Consider the following 23,891-nt stretch of genomic DNA (forward strand, 5'->3'; position numbering starts at 1 on the left):
CCTCATCACAAAAAGTGTTACTGGCAGCACTGGTCTAGGCAGCAAGAAGTTGATGGGAATCTTTGGTCAATGATAAGAATAGCAGCTAACAATTCTATGTACTAGGCACTTTATGTATGTTTAATTTAATCCTCACAACAAGCTCATAAAATGATACTCCTATTAGACCCATTTTACAGATTAGGAAACTGAGTCACCTACCTCGTTGTTTAATATCAGTAGCAAGTAATTGGAACCTCTAAGAATTCAACTCAGGAAGTCTGGTGCCAGAAACCACCCTCTTGCCACAATATTATGATATCCCTTGGTACAGAGAAGCTGAAGAAGGCAAAGAAGAGACATTTAGCATGGCAGGTAAAGCCTCTATGGAAACAGGAAACAGCCAATTTTGTCAATGTCTTTGCCAGTATGAACTTTTCAGAACTATCAGGCTCATCCAAGACAGGCCTTATTGGCTAGAGGTTTAGATGCAACTGGGCAGACAGACCATGTAGAACTGAAAAGAATTTTGAAGCCTTTTAAATAAAAAATTCACAGATGAAGAAACTGAGACATATAAAGGTTATCTGGCCTGTCCAGGGTCACACAGTGAGTTATGACCATTGTCAATATTAGACTTCCAGTCTGATATGTGTGTGTATATACACACATGCTCCACTTGGCACCGAGAACTTAAAAGTTCTCTGCTGTATTATTTATTTTTTTTAAGTTTAGAAATGCTATAATCTTAGGAAGTGGTTTCTTTTCTTCCCAAATGCTGGCTGTGGGAACATTCACTTATACTAACCCATTTACTTCCTTTTGTCTAGCCTTTCATTAACTTGGAAATCCTGGTGGTGTAGTGGTTAGGTGCTGTGACTGCTAACCAAAAGGTTCACCGTTCAAATCCACCTAGGTGCTTCTTGAAAAACTCTATGGGGCGGTTTTATCCTGTCCCATAGGGTCACTATGAGTCGGAGTTATTAGCAATGGGTTTTTTGTTTTGTTTTCCTTAATTTATCTACCCATTCTTACACTCCTCCTTCTTCATTAGACCAGAGTCTCAACTAACTTCCCAGATAATGCTTTCCCAGAGAAACGTAAATATATCATGATATTTTGAGTCCTCCACACGTTCTTCTGTTAAACCAAAAAAACCCAACCCCAGCGACCCTACAGGTCAGAGTAGAGTTGCCCCATAGTTTCCAAGGAGCGGCTGGCGGATTTGAACTGCCGGCCCTTGGGTTAGCATCTGTAGCACTTAACCAGTACGCCACCAGGGTTTCTTCTGTTGGGAATCTGGAAAGCATGTTATTGGTTCCACAATCACTTTAAGTGATTATCTGCAAATTCTGTTGTGCGCTATTTTGGGAGACTTTCTCGCGGTATCGTCTCACCACCCTTTACATACTCAACCGCGTCAACCACCAAGAAGTACGCAAAGAAAACACTATTGAAGAATGAGTTTTCCTGGAGCTTTTAGTTTCTGTTCCACTGCAGGGAGGTCATAGGCGCCTAGGGTACAAAGGAGTCTGCGTGGCACTGACAAACCCAAGATAGCGCCGGCCTGGGGCGCTGCAAAAGCCTCACACCTTCTTCCGCACAACGCAGAACTTCAGCTGGACCCTGTAGCCGGCTTCATCAGCCGCAAGACCCAAAGCCGCACAGCGAGTTCAGTCCTGCGGAGTCTGGCTCAGGCTTTACCCACGCGGTGAAGAAACTGGCAGGCGGCAGGCTGAGCTACACCGGACACAGCCAAGTGGCCTGGGGCGCGGCCGCGGCGTTCCTAGAGTCCGGGTCTGGCGCGCCGCGGCGGCAGGCGCGCTCCGACCCTTCGCAGCTGCCTCTTTCCGTAGGTCTCCTAGTCGGGGCTTAAGCGGGTAAAACCAGCAGCGGGTCTCCACCTCGAGCGCTGGGCGTGCAACTCCCTCCGACCCTGGCTTACATAACACGGACCGGCGCGCTCCCGCCGCTGCTTAGACCCTCGGCGGTGTTGGGCTGAGCCCTACACGCCTCCTCAGCGAACTCCGCCACCGCCTTGCCGCAGACTTCTGCGCCCCCCACTAGGAAGTGACCCTCCTTGGCTACGCAGCCGGGGCAGCCTGGACGCCTCTCCGCCGGCGTGAGAGCACTGAGATTGGAGACGGGAGCGCCTCACTGTGCCCAAGCTCCCTCCCACTGCTCCCTCCTCCTCCCATTTCTCCCCCCACCCCTGTGCCTGTGTGTGTTCTGTTCTGGCGAGGGGACCCGGAGTGCAGTCCAGACTCGGCGCGCGGCGAAGCTGCGGCTGCTCCTGCTACTAGGAGGAGCGCCGGCGGTGGTCGCCTTGCGCCTCCCCGGACTTCCCAAGTGGGGGCAGAACAACCACTCGCGAGAGACACCAGTTGGAAGGCACAGGCAAAGAGGAACCTTCAAACTCCTCCTCGGTGTCCCCTCTCCACCTCTTTTTGCCCCTGCCTTTTTTTTGGACAAAGTGGAGTGCGGCGCTTGGTCATCGTTATTTCCTCTGACTGCTTCGCGGTGCACGGATTCAGCTGCTGCCCAGTGTGGCTTTCTCCTGTTTGCGCGTCTCTGTATTGCTCCCTCCAGCACACCTCTGTCGACGATGAGGAAAGGTCTGCGGGCGACAGCGGCCCGCTGCGGACTGGGATTAGGATACGTGTTGCAAATGCTGGTGTTACCTGCCCTGGCCCTGCTCAGCGCCAGTGGCACCGGCTCGGCTGCTCAAGGTAAGGGGGTCCGCCAGGCTCTGCGGCCACCTCCCTTCGCTTCTTCCTTCCCTCCTTCCTCTCTCTTCCCCAGTTCTCCTGACTTCCTCAATTCGCTGTGTTTACTCTCAACTGGAAACCACTTTAAATTCCACTTTCCCCACTAGTCAAGAAGCTCTGATTATTCATATTTTTAAAATCTATCTTCCGAGGCGGGCAAGGATGGACAAGGGACGCACGGGGTGTGGACATGCATTGGTCTCTGGGCATGTGCGAGCCTTGGGTGTCTTTTTCACTTTCTGCTCCGCACTCGAAAATTGTTTCATTTTGTACATACAGAGGTTTGGAGAGACTCTTGGTGCGGGTGGCTGTGTTGCATGCCACAGATGCACCCTGATGCGCGCGGGGCGCAGAGGATCCCCGTGCTGTGCCCTGTCTGGGGCTGCCGGATCTTCAGTGCGTCTCTGAGCACGCCAGAGTCCTAAGGGCACTCAGCTAAGGAAAAATGTCCAGGAAGGACAAGGACCCAAAAGCGCCCTTGCCCCTCAGTTGCTGCTCGGGCCACTGTGGAATATACTGCCCACCCAGACCCGCGTCGGCTCTTCGCGGCATGCCGGGGTTGTGCGTGCCTCCGCACTCATACCGCCTTCCAGACTCCCTCCCAACAGGAGACCTAGAAACTTAAAACCCCAGAGCTCTGGGGAGATGGCCTGGTCCTTCAAACTAAATCTGAAGCTCCTCATGGTAGCCGGCCAGTTTATAACGCTGACATTTTAATTTAATGCGTCTTAGCTTTAAAGTAAGTGGCTGGGCTCTGAGGAAAGCCAGGGTTGGGAGCACAGCGGGCGAGAGTTGGGGGTGGGTAAGGGAGGAGCAGAGTCTTGAGGACTGATGGCCTCGCTCCCTTCTTGCCCCCTGAGTCTGAAGTTGTAGCGGTGGCTTCCAGCCTTCTGAGCCGGGGAATCCTAGTGGAAGGGAGAGGGGAAGCAAAGCGCCAGTACGCGCCCCTCCCGAGTTCTATCTTGGGTCACCTGGGCCTCTAATCTGTTGCCAAGATGAACGCCTATCTTTTTGCTCGGTTTTGTGGTGGTCACTGGCTCACGTTAGGCAGCTCAGGTTTTCTCGTCAAAGCGGAGTAAGCTTATTCAGCATTCGGAGGCAATTCAGGGAGCCCCCCCCCTCCACCTCAGTTACACTTTCTTCTTTCCAAATTTGGAGAGCAGAGGAGGCGCGATGGTAGCTCCAAGTCCCTTGGTGATGCTCAGACCGCCAGGCGTTTCCCAACTGCATTCCCTCCTAGCAGTGAGAGGCGCTGGGGGCGGGGAGGCGTTGGAGGTGGAGGGGAGTTCAGAGTCAAGGCGAGTGTGGTCCGGGTAGGGAGTTAAGTGATTAGCAAGGCTTTGTGAATTAGCGATAGCTACTTCGGGAGTAAATTTTCCTGCTGCCCTGCTAAGTGGCCACGCTCATAAATCCTTCCTTCCTTTCTTGCCAGATGCCTCCCATCCCCGAGGTTCTGTCCTGATTTTCTCCCGCACCCTTCCAGAGCTCATCTTTCCGTTTTACAAAGGAGTCTCCATTGAGAATCATATGAGCTATTTGTAGATTTTTAAAAATAGAAGTTCCCAGGGCAGCAACTGAGGGTGCTTAGACTGGGGGTGTTTGGAAGTGAGCAACCTGATGAATAGCGGTGAAATGAACTACCGGAATCAACCCTGTGACTCCCAGTGGAATCCCCTGCTGTTACCGGGCGCGCAACGGACTGAGCCATGATGGGGGTGGGGGGCGGAGGAGAATTGTTTGGGGAAAAAGACAAGTTAAAGCCCCCAAAGATGCCTAACAAGAGGTAGGATCCCTGCTGAGAGCTTACAACAGCCAAATTAAAAAAAAAATCAATAATAATAATCAAACGGGATTGTAAATGGATTAATATTGAAAGAAGAAGGGAGAAGAGATTAAAAGAAAAGACGCTCAGGACAGAGGGACTGAGCATTTGCCTCTTGGACCCCCCAACCGACCCCCCATAGATCAGGTAAACCCAAAATTGAGGATTGGCCTGCTCTTCTGAATTTTAGGAGAAAAAATAAAATGCATTCCGTCTGGTGTGTGCATTTCAGTGTAGTTCTTCTCCATTTAGTTTATATAGTTCCTTCAGCTTCTGGTGATTAAAGCTATTCATTTATGTTTGTGTCTTGTGGTCTCCAAAATGCACTGTTTCACCACTTTGATCTTTCTTATCCTCCATGTTCATGAATAGCAGCTTTTCCTGTGTTCTCTACTAGGTTTCAGAGAGCCAAACTCTGCTATCAGCTACGAGCTGCTATCCCCACCACTTTAATCCACCCCTTCCCCTGCCCCATTCCTGTTTACTGTTGAACTATTAGTACACTTTTCTCTCAGGATCATACATTTTAAAATGATTTCCTTCATATTTCTTCTTTTCTCTCTTTGGACTAGAACATTGGGGACAATGAAAGAGGTGGTTGCTTCCTCAGGCATGATTTTCCTGTGCTAAGGAGCCATGGGGAAACCCTGGTGGCTAGTGGTTAAGTGCTATGGCTGTGAACCAAAGGGTTTGAATCCGCCAGGCGCTCCTTGGAAACTCTATGGGGCAGTTCTACCCTGTCCTAAAGGCTCACTATGAGTTGGAGTCGACTTGACGGCACTGGGTTTTGGGGTTTTGAAGGCGCTCTGGTGGCACAGTGGTTAAGCACTTGGCTGCTAACCAAAAGTTCAGCTGTTCGAACCCTGAACAGCTGAAGAAAGATGTGGCAGTCTGCTTCCCTAAAGATAACAGCCTTGAAAAACCTATGGGCCAGTTCTACTCTGTACTCTGGGGTCTCTATGAGTCAGAATCAACTCCACTGCAATGGGGATTTTTTTTGGTGAGGACTTAAAAATGGAAATTAAATATATTTATATTTCTGAATGAAAACATGATTTTAAGATGTGAACGTTAATTTAAACACTTTATAACGTGAATGAAGTTTTTAGTCTGATTTTTTGGAGAAGTACTGCAAAAATCAGACGTTTTTAAAAAATATATCTCCCTTCATAGAATACCAGGAAAACAACAGAGGTTTAAGATAAAAAACAAAATGGGCGTTACTTTTAAGTGTACTGAGTTTTGTAACTGTGGTATAAAGAAAGATAGCAGTCATTTTAAACAGGTCTTTGGGACAGTCTCTAGGCTTGGGGCAACAGCTTTCTCCTTTTTGGCTACGTCCTAATTGTTTCATTCAGGATTGTTGGGAACTCCAAGCTCCAGGGAATTGTGGTTCTTCTGACTTCCAAGAATGAAAGACTTCACTAGGAAAAGGGAATCTGTGTGTGTGTGTGTGTGTGTGTGTGTGTAGGTGTATGTTTGATGAGTTGTGCCTAAGAATCAGTGCCCTCTTGTTTTATAAATACATTTTAGTTCTGGACTACACAGGCCTGATACACTGCTTACCTAGCACCAGCTAGTGTTGTGAATGTTAATACCACCACACTCAGAACAGAAAATTTCTGAGGACTCTAATTATAGTAGGATAATTCTCTACTATCTTAACTTCATTTATAATGTTAAAAAAAAGATTCATATACATCCTACAAATTATAAGAATTACTACCATGGATTTATGTATATTGATATGGAGCAAATAGACAACTGGCATGAAGACGACTAAATTTCAGGAAAAATTCTACCATATATTTTTTCCATGTTAGGAGCAGAGAAAATTGATGAATTTACATTTGGATATAAATGTGGTAAGGAAAAGTAGGTTTGTTTATTTTTGTTTACAAAAATAATTTCATATTTTAGCTTAGGGAATGCTTAAAAGACTTCAGAGAACAAATTTTCAAGTATCACGAGATTATAACAAACATTTACTGACTCTCTAGCCTTTTCTGTTCCGGGTACTGCGGATTGAGTTAAGACAAGGTCCTACAGAGACTCCCGTAGTAATTTGGGCGCTGGTTGTCCGAATGTCAGAATCAGAATTCATACTGATCTATTTTAAGCCAAACCCCCTAAGGACATGACTAGGCTCATCTCTACTAGGCAAACCCTCTCAGTTTATTCAGAATTATTGTTGAGACTTAAAAATAATTGTTCACTAACATACGCTCCAGCCCTCTCCAATTAGTGCAGACAGCGAGATGTGCTCTATTTAGGCCGTAACTGGGTTTAGCACTTTTCTGATTTAGGTCATGGCTTTTCCGGAGCAGCAGAGGGAGTCACTCTCAGAAGCAACATTAAAATTACAGGCTGCAAAGACTTCAGGAAGTTAATGGGAAAAGGGTGGGGGTGGGAATTGAGCCAGTGTTCTTGCCTTGCAGTTTGAGCCTACTTCTTTTATAGTTTGACTTCTGCATTCGTGTGGTTAAAAACGATCTTGTTTACATTTTCCCACAAGTTAGACATGTACTAGCTCATTTGTAGAAGTATAGTTAAAACAATTGTTGTCATTAGCTGCCATGGAGTAGGCTCCAGACTCACAGTGACCCCATCACAATAGAACAAAACGCTGCCCACTCCTGTGCCATCCCTATGATCAGTTGTGCATCAGACCATTGTGATCCATAGGATTTTCATGGGCTGATTTTCAGAATTAGATCACCAGGCCTTTCTTCTTAGTCCATCTTAGTTTAGAAGTTCTGCTGAAACCTATTCAGCATTATAGCAACACACAAGTCTCCCCGGACGGACTGTCCACAACATGCATTGGCCATGAATCAAAAGGTGTCTCCTGCATGCAAGGCTAGAATTCTACTGCTGAACCACCGATGTCCCTGTAACGTTAAGTAATTACCGAGTACTTACTATGGCCCAGACTCTGCTGTGTGTGAGGGACACAGAGTTGAACAAGCAGTTTCAGCTCTCAAAAAAGAATTACAAAAGTACTGTATAGCTATAATTCATTTTTTGAAATATAACAGTGGGCATAGCCAGAATGCTCCTTAAAAGTGAGAATGGGGAGACTTCGTCTCATGTACTTTGTACATGTTATCAGGAAAGACCAGTCCCTGAAGATCGAGGACATCATGCTTGATAAAGTAGAGGGTCAGCAAAAAAGAGGAAGACCCTCAACAAGATGGGTCGACACAGTGGCTGCAACAATGGGGCTAAAGCACAACAAATGTTGTAAGGATGGTGCAGGACTGGGTGGTGTTTCATTCTGCTGTACATAGGGTCACTATGAATGGGAACTGACTCAACAACACCTAACAACAACATAGTATGGTACTCTCTGGGTCCAAGTGTTCAAAGGTAGTAAACATAATCAGGCTAGTGTTTGGGGTGGGGAGCTCCAGGATTTTTATACACAAATACTTAGGGGTAACAATTTGGTTAGAAGCTGGATATTTTTGAAGCTGAGTTTGCATTGCAACAGTGTTTTACTTTAAAAATATTTGGTCAGGCTTTGGGGAGGAACAAGCTAAAGGCTTCTATCAGACATGTATCCATTTTCTGAGTACTGCATGGATAAAATGCTTCATAATCCTGTCTCCACCACTTTGGAGCTGTGTGACCATGAGTGAGTTACTTAACCTCTCTGTGTCTCAATTTCCTCACATGTAAAATGAGGTTAATACATATGATGTCTTATTAGGATTCAATGAGTACATATAAAGCATTTACAACAACATTATTCTTCAGCTGCCAACTCTGTAAACTACAGGCAAAGAAATATAATAAGTTAAAGAAATTAAGGTTAATAATTCTAACCTCTGAATTGGGATTGCTGCAGATGCTGCCTTCCTGCAAAGAGACAAATGGAGCTGTCTGAGGAGATACGAAAAAGGGAATCTGGGGTGAATTGCTGTGAAATCCTGAGCAGTATGTGCCTCTTTAAACAGTCTGTGGGGATCCCTCTCCCTCTCATAGCCTCCTTTGTCTTTTTATGCTCTCTCTGGGAAAATGAGCCTAATATCAGTTTTTAAAATGTCATGTTAAGTCACTACCAGTTAAGTCCTGGATACAGGCTCTACCCTTGACTTTCTGTCTTTACAAGGAATATTGACAGGTAACTTTTCACAAACCTATAAACACTTCTGTGGAAAAAAAAAAATAAGGTGAAGACCCAGATATTGTGATAAGGGCTGGGGGAAAATTGGCCGTTTATGCAAATATCAATAGTTTCATTTTAAAAGAAAAGTGACACAAATGTATGGTCAAAAGGACAAAATTGAATAATTGCCAAAATAACACAAAGAACAGAAACTATAGATAGGTTGACTTGAAGGCAAAGCAAAGTCACCAAGTATTTAATTTACTCAAATTATGTTTGCAACAGAGTTTTGATATAATTTAAAATAGCGTAGATAATATAGGTAACATATTTTGAAATTTTTGCATTTAATTCTAATTGTTTAATGGCTCTTGTCATTTCTTTGCGTGCTTGGTGCAAATATTGCTTTCTGGCAGACTTTTATGATTAAATTAGAGATTTGTGGGGGATATTTATGTTACTTAGAATTGAGGCAGACCTTTCTCCTACTAAATTGTTATTCTGCTTTTAATTATTGATTGCCTGGTTATGATATTACAGAGTGCCAAATTTTTCTCTGTCTATTTTAACCTGACTTCTTAAACCTATCCATGGTCTTTTCTTTGATACCATTTTTTATCTGGATCTGTTATTGCTTATGTGTTTGTGGAGGAGTGTTACATGAACCTCAGACTGTGGGTGTTGTTCCACTATCACTTAGTTCAAGGATTGTTTTACCTACAGAAACCCAGTGCTGTTGTTTTTTATACTGCTTCTCTGAAATAGAGTTTGCCTTGAGCAATTTTAAAACACTAATTCTCCATTTTCTGGTTCTTAAAAAGAAATCCACTAACTGAATAATTCAGTTTCTTGTATTCTAAATATTTGTCATCTCCAAATGTGGAGAGACTTCAATATAAATCATTTTGTAAAAGTATTCCTTTCTATGACCTATCAAATTCAGAAATCATAAACTTTAAAAAAATAATTCTACCTAGTTGTTTAGAAACCCTGGTGGCATAGTGGTTAAGTGCTATGGCTGCTAACCAAGAGGTCAGCAGTTCGAATCTGCCAGGTGCTCCTCGGAAACTCTATGGGGCTATGAGTCGGAATCGACTCGATGGCAGTGGGTTTGGTTTTTTTGGTTTACCTGGTTGTTTGGAGCTGACAAAAGACTTCCTGCCTTTTCATGAAAAACCAGAAGATATTTATTTTTCAGATATTCAAACTCTTTATAAAAAATGTTAGGAAATTATGAATTACAATTTCAGAATTAAAAAAAAAGTTTTGGATTGAAGTTGAAATGTGGTTTGTCCATTTGAGTATTGCTGCCCCGCAAAGAGTGGCCCTATGGGAATACGTATAGGGTCTTGAAATACACAGAAGAATATCTACAGATTTTATAGGTGCCTAAAACACATCCAGCCTTCTACATGGTGTTCATGGTGTTCATGGTGTTGATGTGTACTGTGATATTAATTAAATAGAAGTTATAATTTAGAGAGCTATAACTTTGAAAGTACCAAATATGCAGATATTTGTCCTTTTGTCAGTATACCTTTTATTAGTAATGAGCAGTGATTCAAAAGTGCTTTGTGTGGCAAAAGTGAAGTAACCCAGTGAAACCCAGTGCCGTCGAATCGATTCTGACTCATAGCGACCCTATAGGACAGAGTAGAACTGCCCCCATAGAGTTTCCAAGGAGCGCCTGGCGGATTTGAACTACCGAAGTATAACATCTGAAAACTCCAACGTTTGGGAAATACACTCTTTTAATTAAATAACTAACCACATCTCCTTGCCAAGGTGGTAGTACAGCATGAGAATGAGGGGAGCCAGAGGAGACTTCCTTGTACTGACCTGCCTGCTAGATTCTTTATTTAAAATACCTGGGTGCAAAATAATAATGTTAACAGATGATATTGATTGATCAAATTTAACTCCTGAGTTACCAGCCTTATTTATCTTAAAATGTTGTGAGCGTAGGGGGTTTTACCTTCATTAATCATTTTGTCATGTGGATCCCGTGGCTAGTTTCATTTTTCAGCAATTATGAGAGCTATGAAAGTGCCTCATGTATATGAACACGCATCTTCTCCTCTTCTCACTAAGGATATGAAACAACAAAAACTCCCACAACACATTTAACAAGTTTATTGATGAATACTAACGTTTCTCATTTTTAGTCAATGTCCTAATTGATTATGTAATCATGGACTGCCTGAACTCAACTATAATTTATTAACTCTACTCTTTTTTTTTCTGTTTGACGAAAAACCTTAAATATGAATATTTCTTCCCCATAAAAACAGATTAGTGCTTGCGTATTAAAATCCATCTGTAGTCCAATTATAAGGGCAAATATGTTCGTTAACGGAAATAAAGGTTTTTCTCTCCCCAAACTCAAGAAAATTAGTCTGAATAATAACAAACAATATAAGAGAGTACTTTAGAAGTAAGGGGTACTGTTTCTATAGAAAGTGACTGTTTAAAATTATAACATACAGCCTCTTAGACAATAGAAGTTAAGTGCAATATGACAAGAGTATGTTACATAATAATATCACCTTATAATTACAGGCATAGTGAATTATATTCATGTTTAGGATTAAGGTTAAAGGAAGCAATTTTAGATCATTCTATTTTCTATGAATTTGCAAGTTTGTTTGGAATTTAAAGAGCCTAAAAATCCTTTCAAGAACTAGATCAAAGGATTACTCTTTAACAAATACTATTTACTAACTTTTACAGAACCTAAAAATGATAGCCAATGACAACAGTATTGTTACTGTTTTATTATGTGTGATTTTTAGAGACCTGTGATATCTCTAATCAAAACTAAACAAACAACCAAATTATGACCATCGCCACCAACAAAAACACTTTAGGATTGGGAAAATACAGCAAATGATGGTAATTTCACATGAAGTATTATGTCTGTATATAATATGTTGACATTTGAATTTAGCTTTTGATAAAAGGAAAATGATGTATTTTATCTTTCACTAAGGAGTTTGCCAAGTATACACACTGTAGCCACCCAGTGGAAGTGCTCAAGTTTAGCAAGTCTCAGAGTCACTGTTCTAAATAAAATAGTAATTATGTTGACTCCCGTTTACTTTAGCAGTTTTCCTTCTTCCTTCTGGATCTCCCTAAGATGAGGAAAGAGTATAAGCTTACGAATGTATTAGAAATCAAATTCAAGGATTGAAAGAGGGTAAGGCTTTTTCACTCTAACCTACTATAGTCATCACCAATAAAGCCTGCAGGTTGGTGGAAAACAGAAGCCTGTTTTGGTCTTAACTGCTCTAAGAAGCTGAGGAAAAACAGGCATGTTCAAATGATTTATTTTTTGTGCTATCTGAACTAGAGACCCAAGATTGACATTCCAAAATAGTATTATTCAGCAGGCCCTCTGACTTGAAACTTTTTATCTAAATAGAGTCTTGATGTTCACCTACTTCAATTAATGTAGCCAAAGAATTTGAAATGTGTTTAAAAGGGCAGTAATTGAGACACCATCAAAAGAAAACTCTAGCGATATGTATTTTCAGATACATTTCCTCGAAGAGTAACACATGTAATTCAATTATTATTGCATAATAGATTTAACAATAAAGGGTATGCATCAATTTTGGTGTTTTATTTCATTTCCAGGCTAGCAGTACCAGAGTCCTGAAGGATAGGGACAGGATCTAATTCTGGGTACTACTAACAACTAGCATAAAATCAAACATGTAACAAGTGACATGAATGAATTGTAAACTACATTGATTTTTTAAAAAAGAATTTCTCTTACGTGTGACATTGTTCAATCTTAAATCACATATTTTCTAAAAACTTGAAACTTTCTAGAACATGTAGGTAATTTAAAGTTTAATTTATGTAGCAGTTTCTATGATAGTTCAATGTAATAATGTTGAAATTATTTTGGGTATTTGAAATGGCCAAGTCCTATATGAAATATATCATTCTCATAAGTTGTTAAATAAAATTATACCATGGAATATATAGTTAATCCTTCAGTGGTATTTGTAAAATACATTGCCATTTCCTGAGCTGTTTTGTTAAATGTTGTTATTAATAACAATGCATATGTTATATCTTGAATCTTACCTGTACAGTGGAAATTGACTGGCATTCCTTTTGGAATTATATAGTTCTTAGGGAGAGTTGTCCCAGAAAATAATTTGTTTAGATAGAGTTTTATCTTTAATACAGTACAATGCATTTTTAAAAAGTTGATGATATCTATCTTATAAAGTAGTGGAAATATATGGATATATTTATTATATAAGAATATTATAGTTTACTTACTATAACATGATGAAAAAAAAGTAGGACAATGGCTAGAGAAAGTTTTAACAATCTGTGTTTTTCCGGGGCGGGGGGCAGGGGGAGGAATCAGCTTATTGGATTTATTAGAAACAATGGTCACATGGAAGATACACATGTCATTTCTATTGAATTAAATAACTATGGAATTATTTCTTAGGAGGGTATTTCCAGTCAGACCCATAATGAAATGAAGAAAGACACCAAAAAAACTAAACCAAACCAAACTTGTTGCTGTTGAGTCGATTCTGACTCATAGTCATAGCGACCCTATAGGACGTAGTAGAACTGCCCCATATGGTTTCCAAGGAGCACCTGGTAGATTCGAACTGCCAACCTTTTGGTTAGCAGCCGTATCCCTAACCACTACGCCACCAGGATTTCCGAAGAATGACAAGGAGCAGACAAATATAGTTCCATAATTCACTGTGAGCATATAAATGCTTATGCAAATTGTGTGTGTGTGTGTATAGCTTTGTTTTAGGAGTGAGAGTTCATTTTTAAGCAGACTTGCCAACATCCTTACAAAAAAAAAAGGACATATCAGACAAACAAAAACCCAACATTTTTGCTTATAAGACAAGTTCATAAAGGAATTCATCGAATAGAAAGCCATATTTAATCACTGATTCCTGACTGAAAAATGTTGTCCTACTTTTCTGCAAAAAGTCACCCTGTGGCTGGCAAGTTGGTAAGTCACTTCCCTAGTGCACAGCAGAGATGCCTCTGACTTATTAGGGTAGTGATTTTTCTGAAAGAAACAAGTTTTCTCTTGGCGTGCAAGCGACAGACTGGGGGACCTCCATTTCCTCCCATTGGCTTATTTCAAATAGATTGTAGAGAACTTCTGTTGTTTTCCTGTGCAGTGGACTATAATATGTTGGCCAGAGGAGAACGTCAACTTTCATGCATGCGTGGGTAAGATCCTCCATCCACATGAATGACTCCTGCTCGGGATGCTGTCTAGGAGAGTGCATCTCAACCTGGGGTAAAACGTGGTTTTCCTGGTAGGCACTCTGCATGAGGTTACCGCATCTGTGGGCTGACAGAATAAGAGAGGTCAGTTGTGCTGTTCTTCCTTGACCAGAATTCAGTTACAGTTTGTTTCAACTTCTCAATCAAATGCACTTATGTTCCCAGGCTGAGGAATTCTTGATTTTCCAGGAATCCCTCAGATGCCGTATCGATGGCTTTATTTTCAGGTTTATCCATTACATCCATTTAAAGGTTTATTTAAATTAATAAACAAAGTTAATTGTGGGGGGGGGAAGGTTATTTCTAATGAAAGAATATACTGTATAGAACTTCAGTCAGTATATAAGGATAACAGGTTTCCTTTCTTATAATCAATATTTTCTTAAAATACCGGTTACTATATAAATAGTTATATGATACATTGATATCTAAATATAGATTGATTATTGTCATAGACTTTCACATCATTTGGCATTTTCAAACTAGGATTTTAAAAGTACGCAAATAAATTCTAGGGTTCAGAAAAATGGTTTGTATGTTTGCATTGTACATATATTACCCATCAATAATGATTCAGGGTTTTCATAGCAAGACATTAGTACTTTGCTAAGACTAGGAAAAGTTAATAATAATGCCTAACAAGTTTTGCTATTACAAGTGTAAATGCTAATGAGGGGGGTTGCCTGTTTAATACGGAATTGCAAGGTTAAAAAGAGGGTCTTAAAGATAACAACAGATTCCAGAGCCCTTGAGTTTGTTTTACATTCAGTGACAGTCACTAAATCAGGGAAAGGAATGTTCAAACAACACACTTGAGGAAAAGTGATTTTTATAGAAAGGAGCCATTTCTGCTAATAGCCAGTAACTGCTCATAACCCCGCTGACATTAAAAGTCCATTAGCTAAGCCCAGTTTAAATAGCCGCTGATGTGGTGTCAGCTAAATGTACGTTGGAATTTTTTCATATAATATAGTGAGAGCAGTTCTATAATTTTTTTCCTAATAATATATACATTAAGTAAAACAAGTCATCTGATAGTAGTGACTTGGCTGCTAATAAACAGGCAGAGATTTGTGATGAAACAAAAGTAACAGTCTATATAACAGGAAGATAACAAACGGCAGTGATGGTTTTAAAAGAGAGCGTTTGAGAAAAATCATATGGAGAGGCTTAAGCTGGCATTCAGAAAGAGCTGTTTCCATAGAAGCATGTATTAATGTGCACCACTTTGAAATAGTCATGTAAAGTGTAGTGATATTTTACTATCAGCTGCAGTGTTTAGTTTTTCAGTGTATTTTGAAGCAATAGGAAGCCCCTTCTAAACTCACTGTTATATGTACAAATGAGAGGTATAAGAAGGGAGTTTGGGGAAAAGAGAACCAATAAAAACAGAGGTATAACATAATATGCTACTATTTTTAGGTTGATTATCATGGTAGTCATTTCGAAAGCAAAGTAATAGTGCCGGAATGATAATATGGACAATTGAAAATATCCGTATTTTCTTCGGTCTTTTGAATATTCTCTAATCTTCATTTTAATCGTCTGAAAGACAAGATGTTTTACTGCAAATTACATTAGAATCCAAGGATCTTTAATGAGTCATCATGAAACAGATAGTGTTCTGTAACTATGAGACCATTGTGGAGACAAACTGAGAGATGCTCAGTAATCTAATGTGTGCGTTGAGAACAGAGCAGTAATTAATCAGTGCTGTTTTTTTTTTTTTTTTTTTTGTCAGGCTCAGGCTCACACCACTAGAAAGTATTACAAGAACCTCCATGCTGACCACCCCCTTCTCTGTTATCAAACCATTAGTGAAACCCTGTTCAAGTAACAGCGGTGGAGCCCTGCTTAAGAATATACCCCAATAGTTTGTGCATAAACTTTATGAGTATTTTTACAATGTTCACATGAATTCACGTCACACATTCTAGTACTCAAAATTACTCAGTTCTCTAACCTGAGCTATCACATCTTTTATTATTTATTTTAAAATTAAGTCCACCTTTCTTTATATAATTAAAAAAAAATCTTATATGACTCTGAGTTTCTTGAAAGGGGAAAAAGAAGGAAATAAAAGAAAAAGAAGACTATTATGTAATTTAACCATAATGGAGTGACAGACCTCCTTTTATTCGTACCAGATTTTCATACAAATATTTCTTAATAAAATCAAGAAGTCCTCTTTGGTGTTGGTAACTGTTCTAATTCAGTTCAGGCCACTGCAAATGCTTGTTTTGAATGAATTTGGAGCTTACATAGACAGAATTTATGCAATTAAATTACTAACCGAAATCCCATTTACTAACATATTGCATGAGGGACTTGATGAATAATCTAGTCTTTAGTATGTAACTCAAACATTAATAACAGATGGAAATATGCCTCAGTTCAACCAGTGGGCTTTGATTTTTAATTCTACATCCACTGTAGTTTTTCAGACTAAATCAGCTATTTAAAGTGACTATTTTCCATATGTTTTCCCTTTTCTATTGAATAAAATGTAATTCTATCACAAGATGAAAAAAGAATGTCATTGTATTTGGCCATACAATAAATTTGTACACATTTATGAACTAGTATAATGTAATCGAATTATGTTGGAAATAACAAGATGATGGTAGCTTGATTGAAATGGGACAATTATTGCATTAGAGTTTGGAATAGTTTTTAGAATAAATTACCCTGCATTACTAATACTGTTACTTTCTTGGGTAACTTTACTTTGTCTTTTTTGATTTGTTAACCATATGAAGAATTACATTTTTAAAAATGTTTAATGAACACAATATAGTGTATGGCTTGGTCCTAACTTGAGTTTGTATATTTATGCTCAGAAAACTTTTCTTAAAATAATCTTTAAAAATGTACATTCTCGGATGTAGTTATCATGACTGTGTTTAAAATAATGGAGAGTTTTAGTTCTCTTTCTTTTTCCAATTCAGCAAGTCCTTTCTGTGACTACTAGAGAATTAAAAATATATTGAGTATGCATTTGTGTGTGTGTTGTGTGTATCTAATAATTTCCTGATATAGGAAAGCATAGACTGCTTTTAAAGATTGATTAAACTTATTTGGGGTTTTTTGCTTAATGGAACATTTGGTTTGTAGTGTTTGTCTTTGAAGATTTTCAGGGAAAAGACAACACAACCCACTAAAAAGATGAGTCTGCATATATAATCCTGTCTTCTAGGCAATACCCATGTGTTTGTGTGTGTGTGAGAGAGAGAGAGAGAAGGAGAGAAAGAGAAAGTTTTCAATAAAAGCTAGCTCTGCAAGACACTAATTTTCCCTGTATTAGACTGTCTTAGAAGTTCTGCTATGTGATTACAGAGTTGTTTTAATTGATATGAACAATGTTTTGTGCCAGAATATGTCTTTATTTGCTTTTACTTTGCTGAGGGGGTGGAGGGAAACAATTCAAAAAGCCAGATTGTTAAACAAAAAAAGTAATTATTTCTCCTTGTTATTTTTGGGTGCCGTCCAGTTGATTCTGACTCATAACACTCATAGCAATGGCAATGGCTTCCTTCCCATTGCCCTTAGAGTGAGATCTAAACTTAATATTGCTGACAAGAGCATTTTTGTTTACACTCCTAGCTTCATTTCTAAATACCCGTCTCTGATTATAGCCTTTTCAGACCATGCACCTTTCCCAAACCTGGCACAAGTTGTTCCACTGCAGCCCTGGGAGGGGCCATCATTCAGGATTTTCTAGTAAGCTGCCACTTTCCCTTACCACTGGACTTTCACTTGTGGTCTTTGCTGAAAAGTGTTCATTCCTCGTGTTCAATCCCTTCCTACGAGCTGACTCGTGTTCAGTCTTTACGTCTCAGTTAAGGTCTTCATTTCTTAATAAAGCTGCCTTTCATACCTGGTTGTCATACTCTTCTTTTCTCTATGTCAACAGCGAACATGTCAGCTTGATGAGGACAGGGACTGTAGATCTTTAGCACGTGGTACAACGCTTGGTGGAAACCCTGGTGGCATGGTGGTTAAGTGCTATGGCTGCTAACCAAAGGGTTAGCAGTTTGAATCCTCCAGGCGCTTCTTGGAAACTCTATGGGGCAGTTCTACTCTGTCCTATAGGGTCGCTATGAGTTGGAATCGACAACGCTTGGCACACAGTGTGTAATATAGCTCTTTCGAATGATGACGGATGAATGCATGTTTTATTCATGCATAAATATACACCTTAGAGGGGCTTTTGTGATTATGAATTGTGGTGGAATAATGTTAGTAGAAGCTTTCTAGATTCACTTCATACATCCGCTTTCAAATCTACCGGACAGAGCAACCTGAACATGAACTTGTAGGTAGAAAGTAGGGACGGTCTGAGGAGTGAATATTCATGATCTCTTAGATACTGTCCAAAAGGCAATCTCGGTACCCTTTCTTCAGAAATCCATACCTAATTTCAAAAGTTCTGACCTGTAATTTGGGACTTTTAAGTAATGAAGAACATAGGTTCCCACACAGTTGAAGCAAATAAACCCCAGACAATTGACAGTTAAGCAATGTGAGCATAGTTGGACTCAAACTAGTGTGGCCAAGTTGCCTAAACACAGAATCAGGAGTTAAAAAGGTGTACAAGTCAAACAGTACCTAGTGATGTCTAAGAGAATCTTTCCAGTTCTTTACGTGTAGTGTTCTATCATATGGAATATCGCTAAAATGAATTGACTTTCAGCTGGTTGATATTTTGGGATCATCATTGTGTCAAAAATTGCCCTAAAGAGTATTTCTGTCTATTATAAAGTAAATAGGTGTCTTGCAGAGTTATGATTATGTGAGTGGGGTGGACGTGGGGGTGCAGGGACAGAGTGAAGCAGAGTCAAGAAAAATAAATCTGTTTTGAAGTGCATAGTAAACCCAGCTGTTTCCCTGTAATTGTCTATTGTCTGAAAGTTCTTTTGGTAGGACCAGAACCTATTATCTTTGAACAAGGATATCTTGGTTTTCAGACTAAGAAATAGTATAGTGAAATGTATTATTATAATGTATTATTGAATCAAATATTCTTGTAGGCATTTTTAAGGTGACCAAAACATATTATGGATTATGCTACAGTGCCAACAAAAAGGAAATTAAAACAAATAATTGCTTCTTCTTTGTTAAGACCTCGGTAAACACAGACCCAACTTGCCCTGAATAATTACCGCAGAGAGCTATGCAGTGGTCTTTAACTGGTAGTTGTTTGTAATCAAGCAGCCTGATTCTTGCCCTGACATAAAGCAGAGGAAGTGGTTAGGAGACAGACCTGTAATTATCAGCAGCAGGTGCCCATAATGGAATGCCAGAGAGATGTTTGAAGAGGCAAATATTACTTCAGGAAAGATTTCAAGACTGTCAATTTAGACCAAAACACATCTAAGTAAAAACTGACTAGAGATCAGCAGTAGAAGAATATTTCTTTGGAAATAAATGCAGGAGCAATAAATTCCTTTGACACAAAATAACCTCTTCCTCCATGTGTCTAAATATTATCAAGATATGAAGTCTAAAACAAGACTGGAGACCACTTTCAGAAAAGGAATGATTTAACACCGTTAGTTTTTTTTTTTTTTTTTTGGTTGTTAAAAAGCTTATTTATGATTGTAGACAAAAAATTTACTACTTATTTTGGTATGACCTGAATAAGTGGAATGAATGAAAATTACTTTTTCATGGCTTCAAAGAATGCCAAATCATTGATTTCATGATCATAGGTGACCAAAATGTTTTATTTCCGTAACAGAGCTTAATAATATTTTCTATCATGACTTTTGGGTTGAAAACTCAAGACAAAAGAAGGTCAGTATTTAATGGAACCCAAAACTTTCAAATGCATTTTAAAGTTTACTATATGTTAGTATTATTAGACATGTGTTATTTTTCAGTTGCTGCACATTTCAACTTTCAGTGATAACATTTTTCAATTTTTACCTCTTTTCTAAGAGAAAGAAAATATTTTCTTTCATTCTAAGCAGTCCTTATAAAGAATAATCAGCCATATAACTTATATACAATAAAAACATATAATTGAGTTATAAAAGAAATGTTAAATTTAGAGTAATGATGCCAGGTCAGCTTTTAGACATGCACTTGGCAAAGTTGTTTTGATAGTGCACTCTTATTTCAATTTTTAATTTTATCCTAAGTTATTCACCAAAGGTCATGGCTTATAGTACCTTATAGAAAGTTATCTTGTATAAGACATAGATTAAAGAAACCTAACAAAACAATTGTGTTGGTAATTTTCTACGCTTCTAAATGGAGAGTTTTCTTTCTCTCTCTTTTTTTTTTTTTTTTTTTTTGTTTGCCAAGGAGGGCTACACTTTGGCTATTTTTATGTTGTGGGAGTGATTGAACCTTCTGGAACTGAACACCTTCTAATGGAAAGAGCAGTTGTGATATATCTGTATGACACCATTTATTCTCAGATATGCTTAGTGCGTATTTTTGGGAGTATTTCTTTTCCTGCCTAATGCTAACCATATATTTATCACTATGAAAACAAGTGGAAAAGTCAACCATTCACTGTGCTTGCCAGAAATGCCTTCAGCTCCCACAGTAGTTGTATGTCAAGATTTTTTTTTTTTTAAAAGGAAAACATAAGATTTATTCTGGAAATTTACCAGGACAGACCAGCCCTCAAAAATGTGAAGGAAAAGATCTCTGTAGCTGAATTAAAATAAACTTAAGTCACACTTGACGCATTACCCTTAAGATAACTCCATCTAAAAATATATGTATGTTGTAGAGGGTCTTAGGCCTTGTTCAAAGTGGACACCAAATATGGAAGAGAGATTTAAGAATTGCCGTAAAACAGATGGATAAAAAGGGGGAAATAATATTTCTATGATTTACAATTTGTTATCTGCATATTTTGACTTACTTGGGTTTATTTTTCTCTAAATTGTCAAGTAAACTAAACTAAGCCTGACTTTAGGACTGGTAGTTTCACATAGATGCAACAAAGCTTCCAAGCAGTTGCCTGCATTTTCACTGGCAAAATCTTAGATTAAGATGGGGGATAAAGATGTGAATAGAACGGGTAGATGTGGAAGTTAGAGTATATCTAAATATTAATATAGTTTCTCAAACCACAGCTCAGTTTAGCTTTTTTTTTTTTTTTTCCTTAAATAGAGACCAGAAATCCATACAGCTTGATTTAGTTTAATTCAGGAAGTATTAATTGCTATACCCCATAGAAATACATATGATCAAATAGTATAACAAATGGTGGGTGCCTTCAAGAGACTTAAACTCTTGTTAGGAAGATAAAATACTATAGATAAAATAGACAAAAGTACAAAAAGCTAAATTAACATGACAAAATGAATAAAAATATTTTTAAAGTGGTAAAAGGAGTGGTAAATGTGGCATGTTGTTAGAACTTTCTGCTGGAATAAACTCTTAAGCCAGTTTTGAGACAGGAATAAGCAATGCTTTCATTCCCTTTTGTAAGTAGTCTTCTCACTTAGGCTACTAGAAATGTTTTGTTACAGCTGTGCAAGATTCTCATCTCTTTGCCTCTTCCCATTTTCTTCCTCTTTAAATTTTGAGAGCAATTCTTCCCTAGGGCATCTCCTACTAACAGCTCTTGTGTTTGCCATGAAGTGAGGCAATACGGAGACCTGGCCTCTGCTTTCTTGAGTTGCTCTTTGCATGTAACTCCCCCAGGACTGCATTACATTTCTTCAGTGCAAAATGAGTCTCCAATCCAAATTTAGCTGTTTTATTACATACTGTGTAACTAAGCCGCTTTCGACCAGACATTACCGCATCTCTCAGCAACAGAGTTTGAGTTTGTCAAGTTGTACCAGTTTGTTGTCTTTTTTTTTTTCTAAATCCAATTATACATGCTTTAATATACTTGTTTTGATTTTGAGTAATGGTCTCCTTGGTGTTCTGATGTTTATAAAATGATGTCAGTACTGGAAGGTAGAGGATTGCCTGTGTTAGATATTTCCCCTTGTCTTTAAAGGCCCTATTAAGGGGAGAGGAATCTGTTGCATGACTCACTGTGGGTGGGAGAATTGATAGAGTTAAGCATAAGCTTCCTGAAGAACTATTTCAACATGAATGTAGAAACATCCATAATTTGCTAAAATTCTTCAGGTAACTTTAAACTGAAAAGGCCAGAGAGATTTGTATGTGATTCTGAAACTTAGATTTTAACTTTAAAACATAAGATGTTAGTGGCTAACTAACATCTTTCACAAATAACTTTGTGAATATACACATGCATACATATATAATTTTCAGTTTGATAGTGGAATAATTTTTAAAGCAATAAATTTCTTACTCTTTAGTTCTCCCTTATTAAAGACCTTTGAACTTTTTCTTACACCTTTTGACATTTGGGAGAGAGTATTGGTAGGATAAATAGGCCATGGATGAATATTTCTATAACCTATAACCTATAGCTCTAGTATTTTCCAGTTTTAGAAATGTGAATGTTAAAAACAAAAATGTGAGAAGAATGTGAAAACAAAGTGTGAAGTAATTTTGCAGTGTAGTGTCTTAAAGTGTAAATTTCCTCACAGTCATACATGTGGTAGGCTTGTATTAAAAGTTTCTGAGCTGATTAAATTAAAGATACATATAACAGAACTTTGTATTTCAGATTAGTAAGAAAACCATTTTACGTTCTCTCACATAAAGTCTGCGTGATCCTTAACGAACACCATTCTTCTGATTTGGCACACTTATTATAATTCTATAAAAATACTTTTTTTTCTAAAACACTTGAGAATAGTAATCACAAAAGCAATTATGAATGTTTTAGCTTATCAAATGTGTATATACAAAATATAAATTGGTATTGATTTCTCTGTAGGATACCAAATAGAAGACCTTGAAGAAAGTTACAGAGGCTAAGAGTTACTTCAGTATTTCAAAAGCCCTATAGATAAGCATCAGGAGTCTTTCTTTAATTTAATTTTATCAACCCAGTTTGTGATCTCCGGTCAGAAGCCCTGATTTGCAGTTATATGTCTTCATGTTTAAAAGTGAGTTAATTTATTGTTGCTCAAAAAATATAGTTAATTAGGTAACCAGTTGCTGTGGAGTCTAGTCCAACTCATAACAACCCTGTGTATATCAGAGCAGAACAGTGGTCCACAGGGTTTTTAATGGCTGATTGTTTGGAATTAGATAGCCAGGCCTTTCTTCTGAGTTGTGTCTGGGTGTATTTTTGGTTAGCAGCCCAGTCCCTTATCAATTTGGACTGGAAGTATAAAACAATATAAAAAGCAGGGAAAACAAAAAATCCTAAGAAAGTTCCTGTTTTCTAAATCCTTAGGCAAAATAATTAAATCATGTACCTAGTGGTTTTAGGATTAAATATACTTTAGTCTATGTCTTTGAAAAGTTGTTGTCATTTCATGAGGTTGAAGAGAATAATCAATTGACCAGAACAGCTACTTGCATGACCAAGTCTAGAGAGTACTTTACCTGCAAACCTTCAGCTTTTCATTAAACTTATTTGAATATGTCATAAAATGACTCAAAATGAGAAGAAACAGCTGCAAATAGCCATTAATAACAGGAACATGGAATGTATGAAGTATGAATCTAGGAAAGTTGGAAGTCATCAGAAAAGAAATGGGACACACAAGCATCAATATCCTTGGCATTTGTGAATTGAAATGGACTGGTATTGGCCATTTTGAATTAGACGATCATATGGTATATTAAGCCAGGAATGACAAATTGAAGAGGAATGGCATTGCATTCATCATCAAAAAGAACATTTCAAGCTCTATCCTGAAGTACAGAGTTGTCAGTGATAGGATAATATCCATATGCCTACAAGGAAGAACAGTTAATATGACTATTATTCAAATTTACGCACCAACCACTAATGCCAAAGAGGAGGAAATTGAAGATTTTTACCAGTTTCTACAGTCTGAAATTTATCAAACAGGCAATC

The 23,891-nt window shown here is 38.7% G+C and overlaps 1 protein-coding gene across 1 annotated transcript in view; it reads left to right on the forward strand.

Moving 5' to 3' along the window:
- Window positions 1-1,431: 1,431 nt before the first annotated feature.
- Window positions 1,432-23,891, forward strand: part of UNC5C (unc-5 netrin receptor C) — a 428,895-nt gene continuing 406,435 nt past the window's right edge. Inside the window, exon 1 of the mRNA XM_010590449.3 lies at window positions 1,432-2,708. Coding sequence (XP_010588751.1) covers window positions 2,585-2,708 — 124 coding nt within the window. The 5' untranslated portion in view covers window positions 1,432-2,584. The remainder of the gene's footprint in view (window positions 2,709-23,891) is intronic.

The sequence above is a fragment of the Loxodonta africana genome, chromosome 5 (assembly GCF_030014295.1).
Source record: "Loxodonta africana isolate mLoxAfr1 chromosome 5, mLoxAfr1.hap2, whole genome shotgun sequence".
NCBI lineage: Eukaryota > Metazoa > Chordata > Mammalia > Proboscidea > Elephantidae > Loxodonta > Loxodonta africana.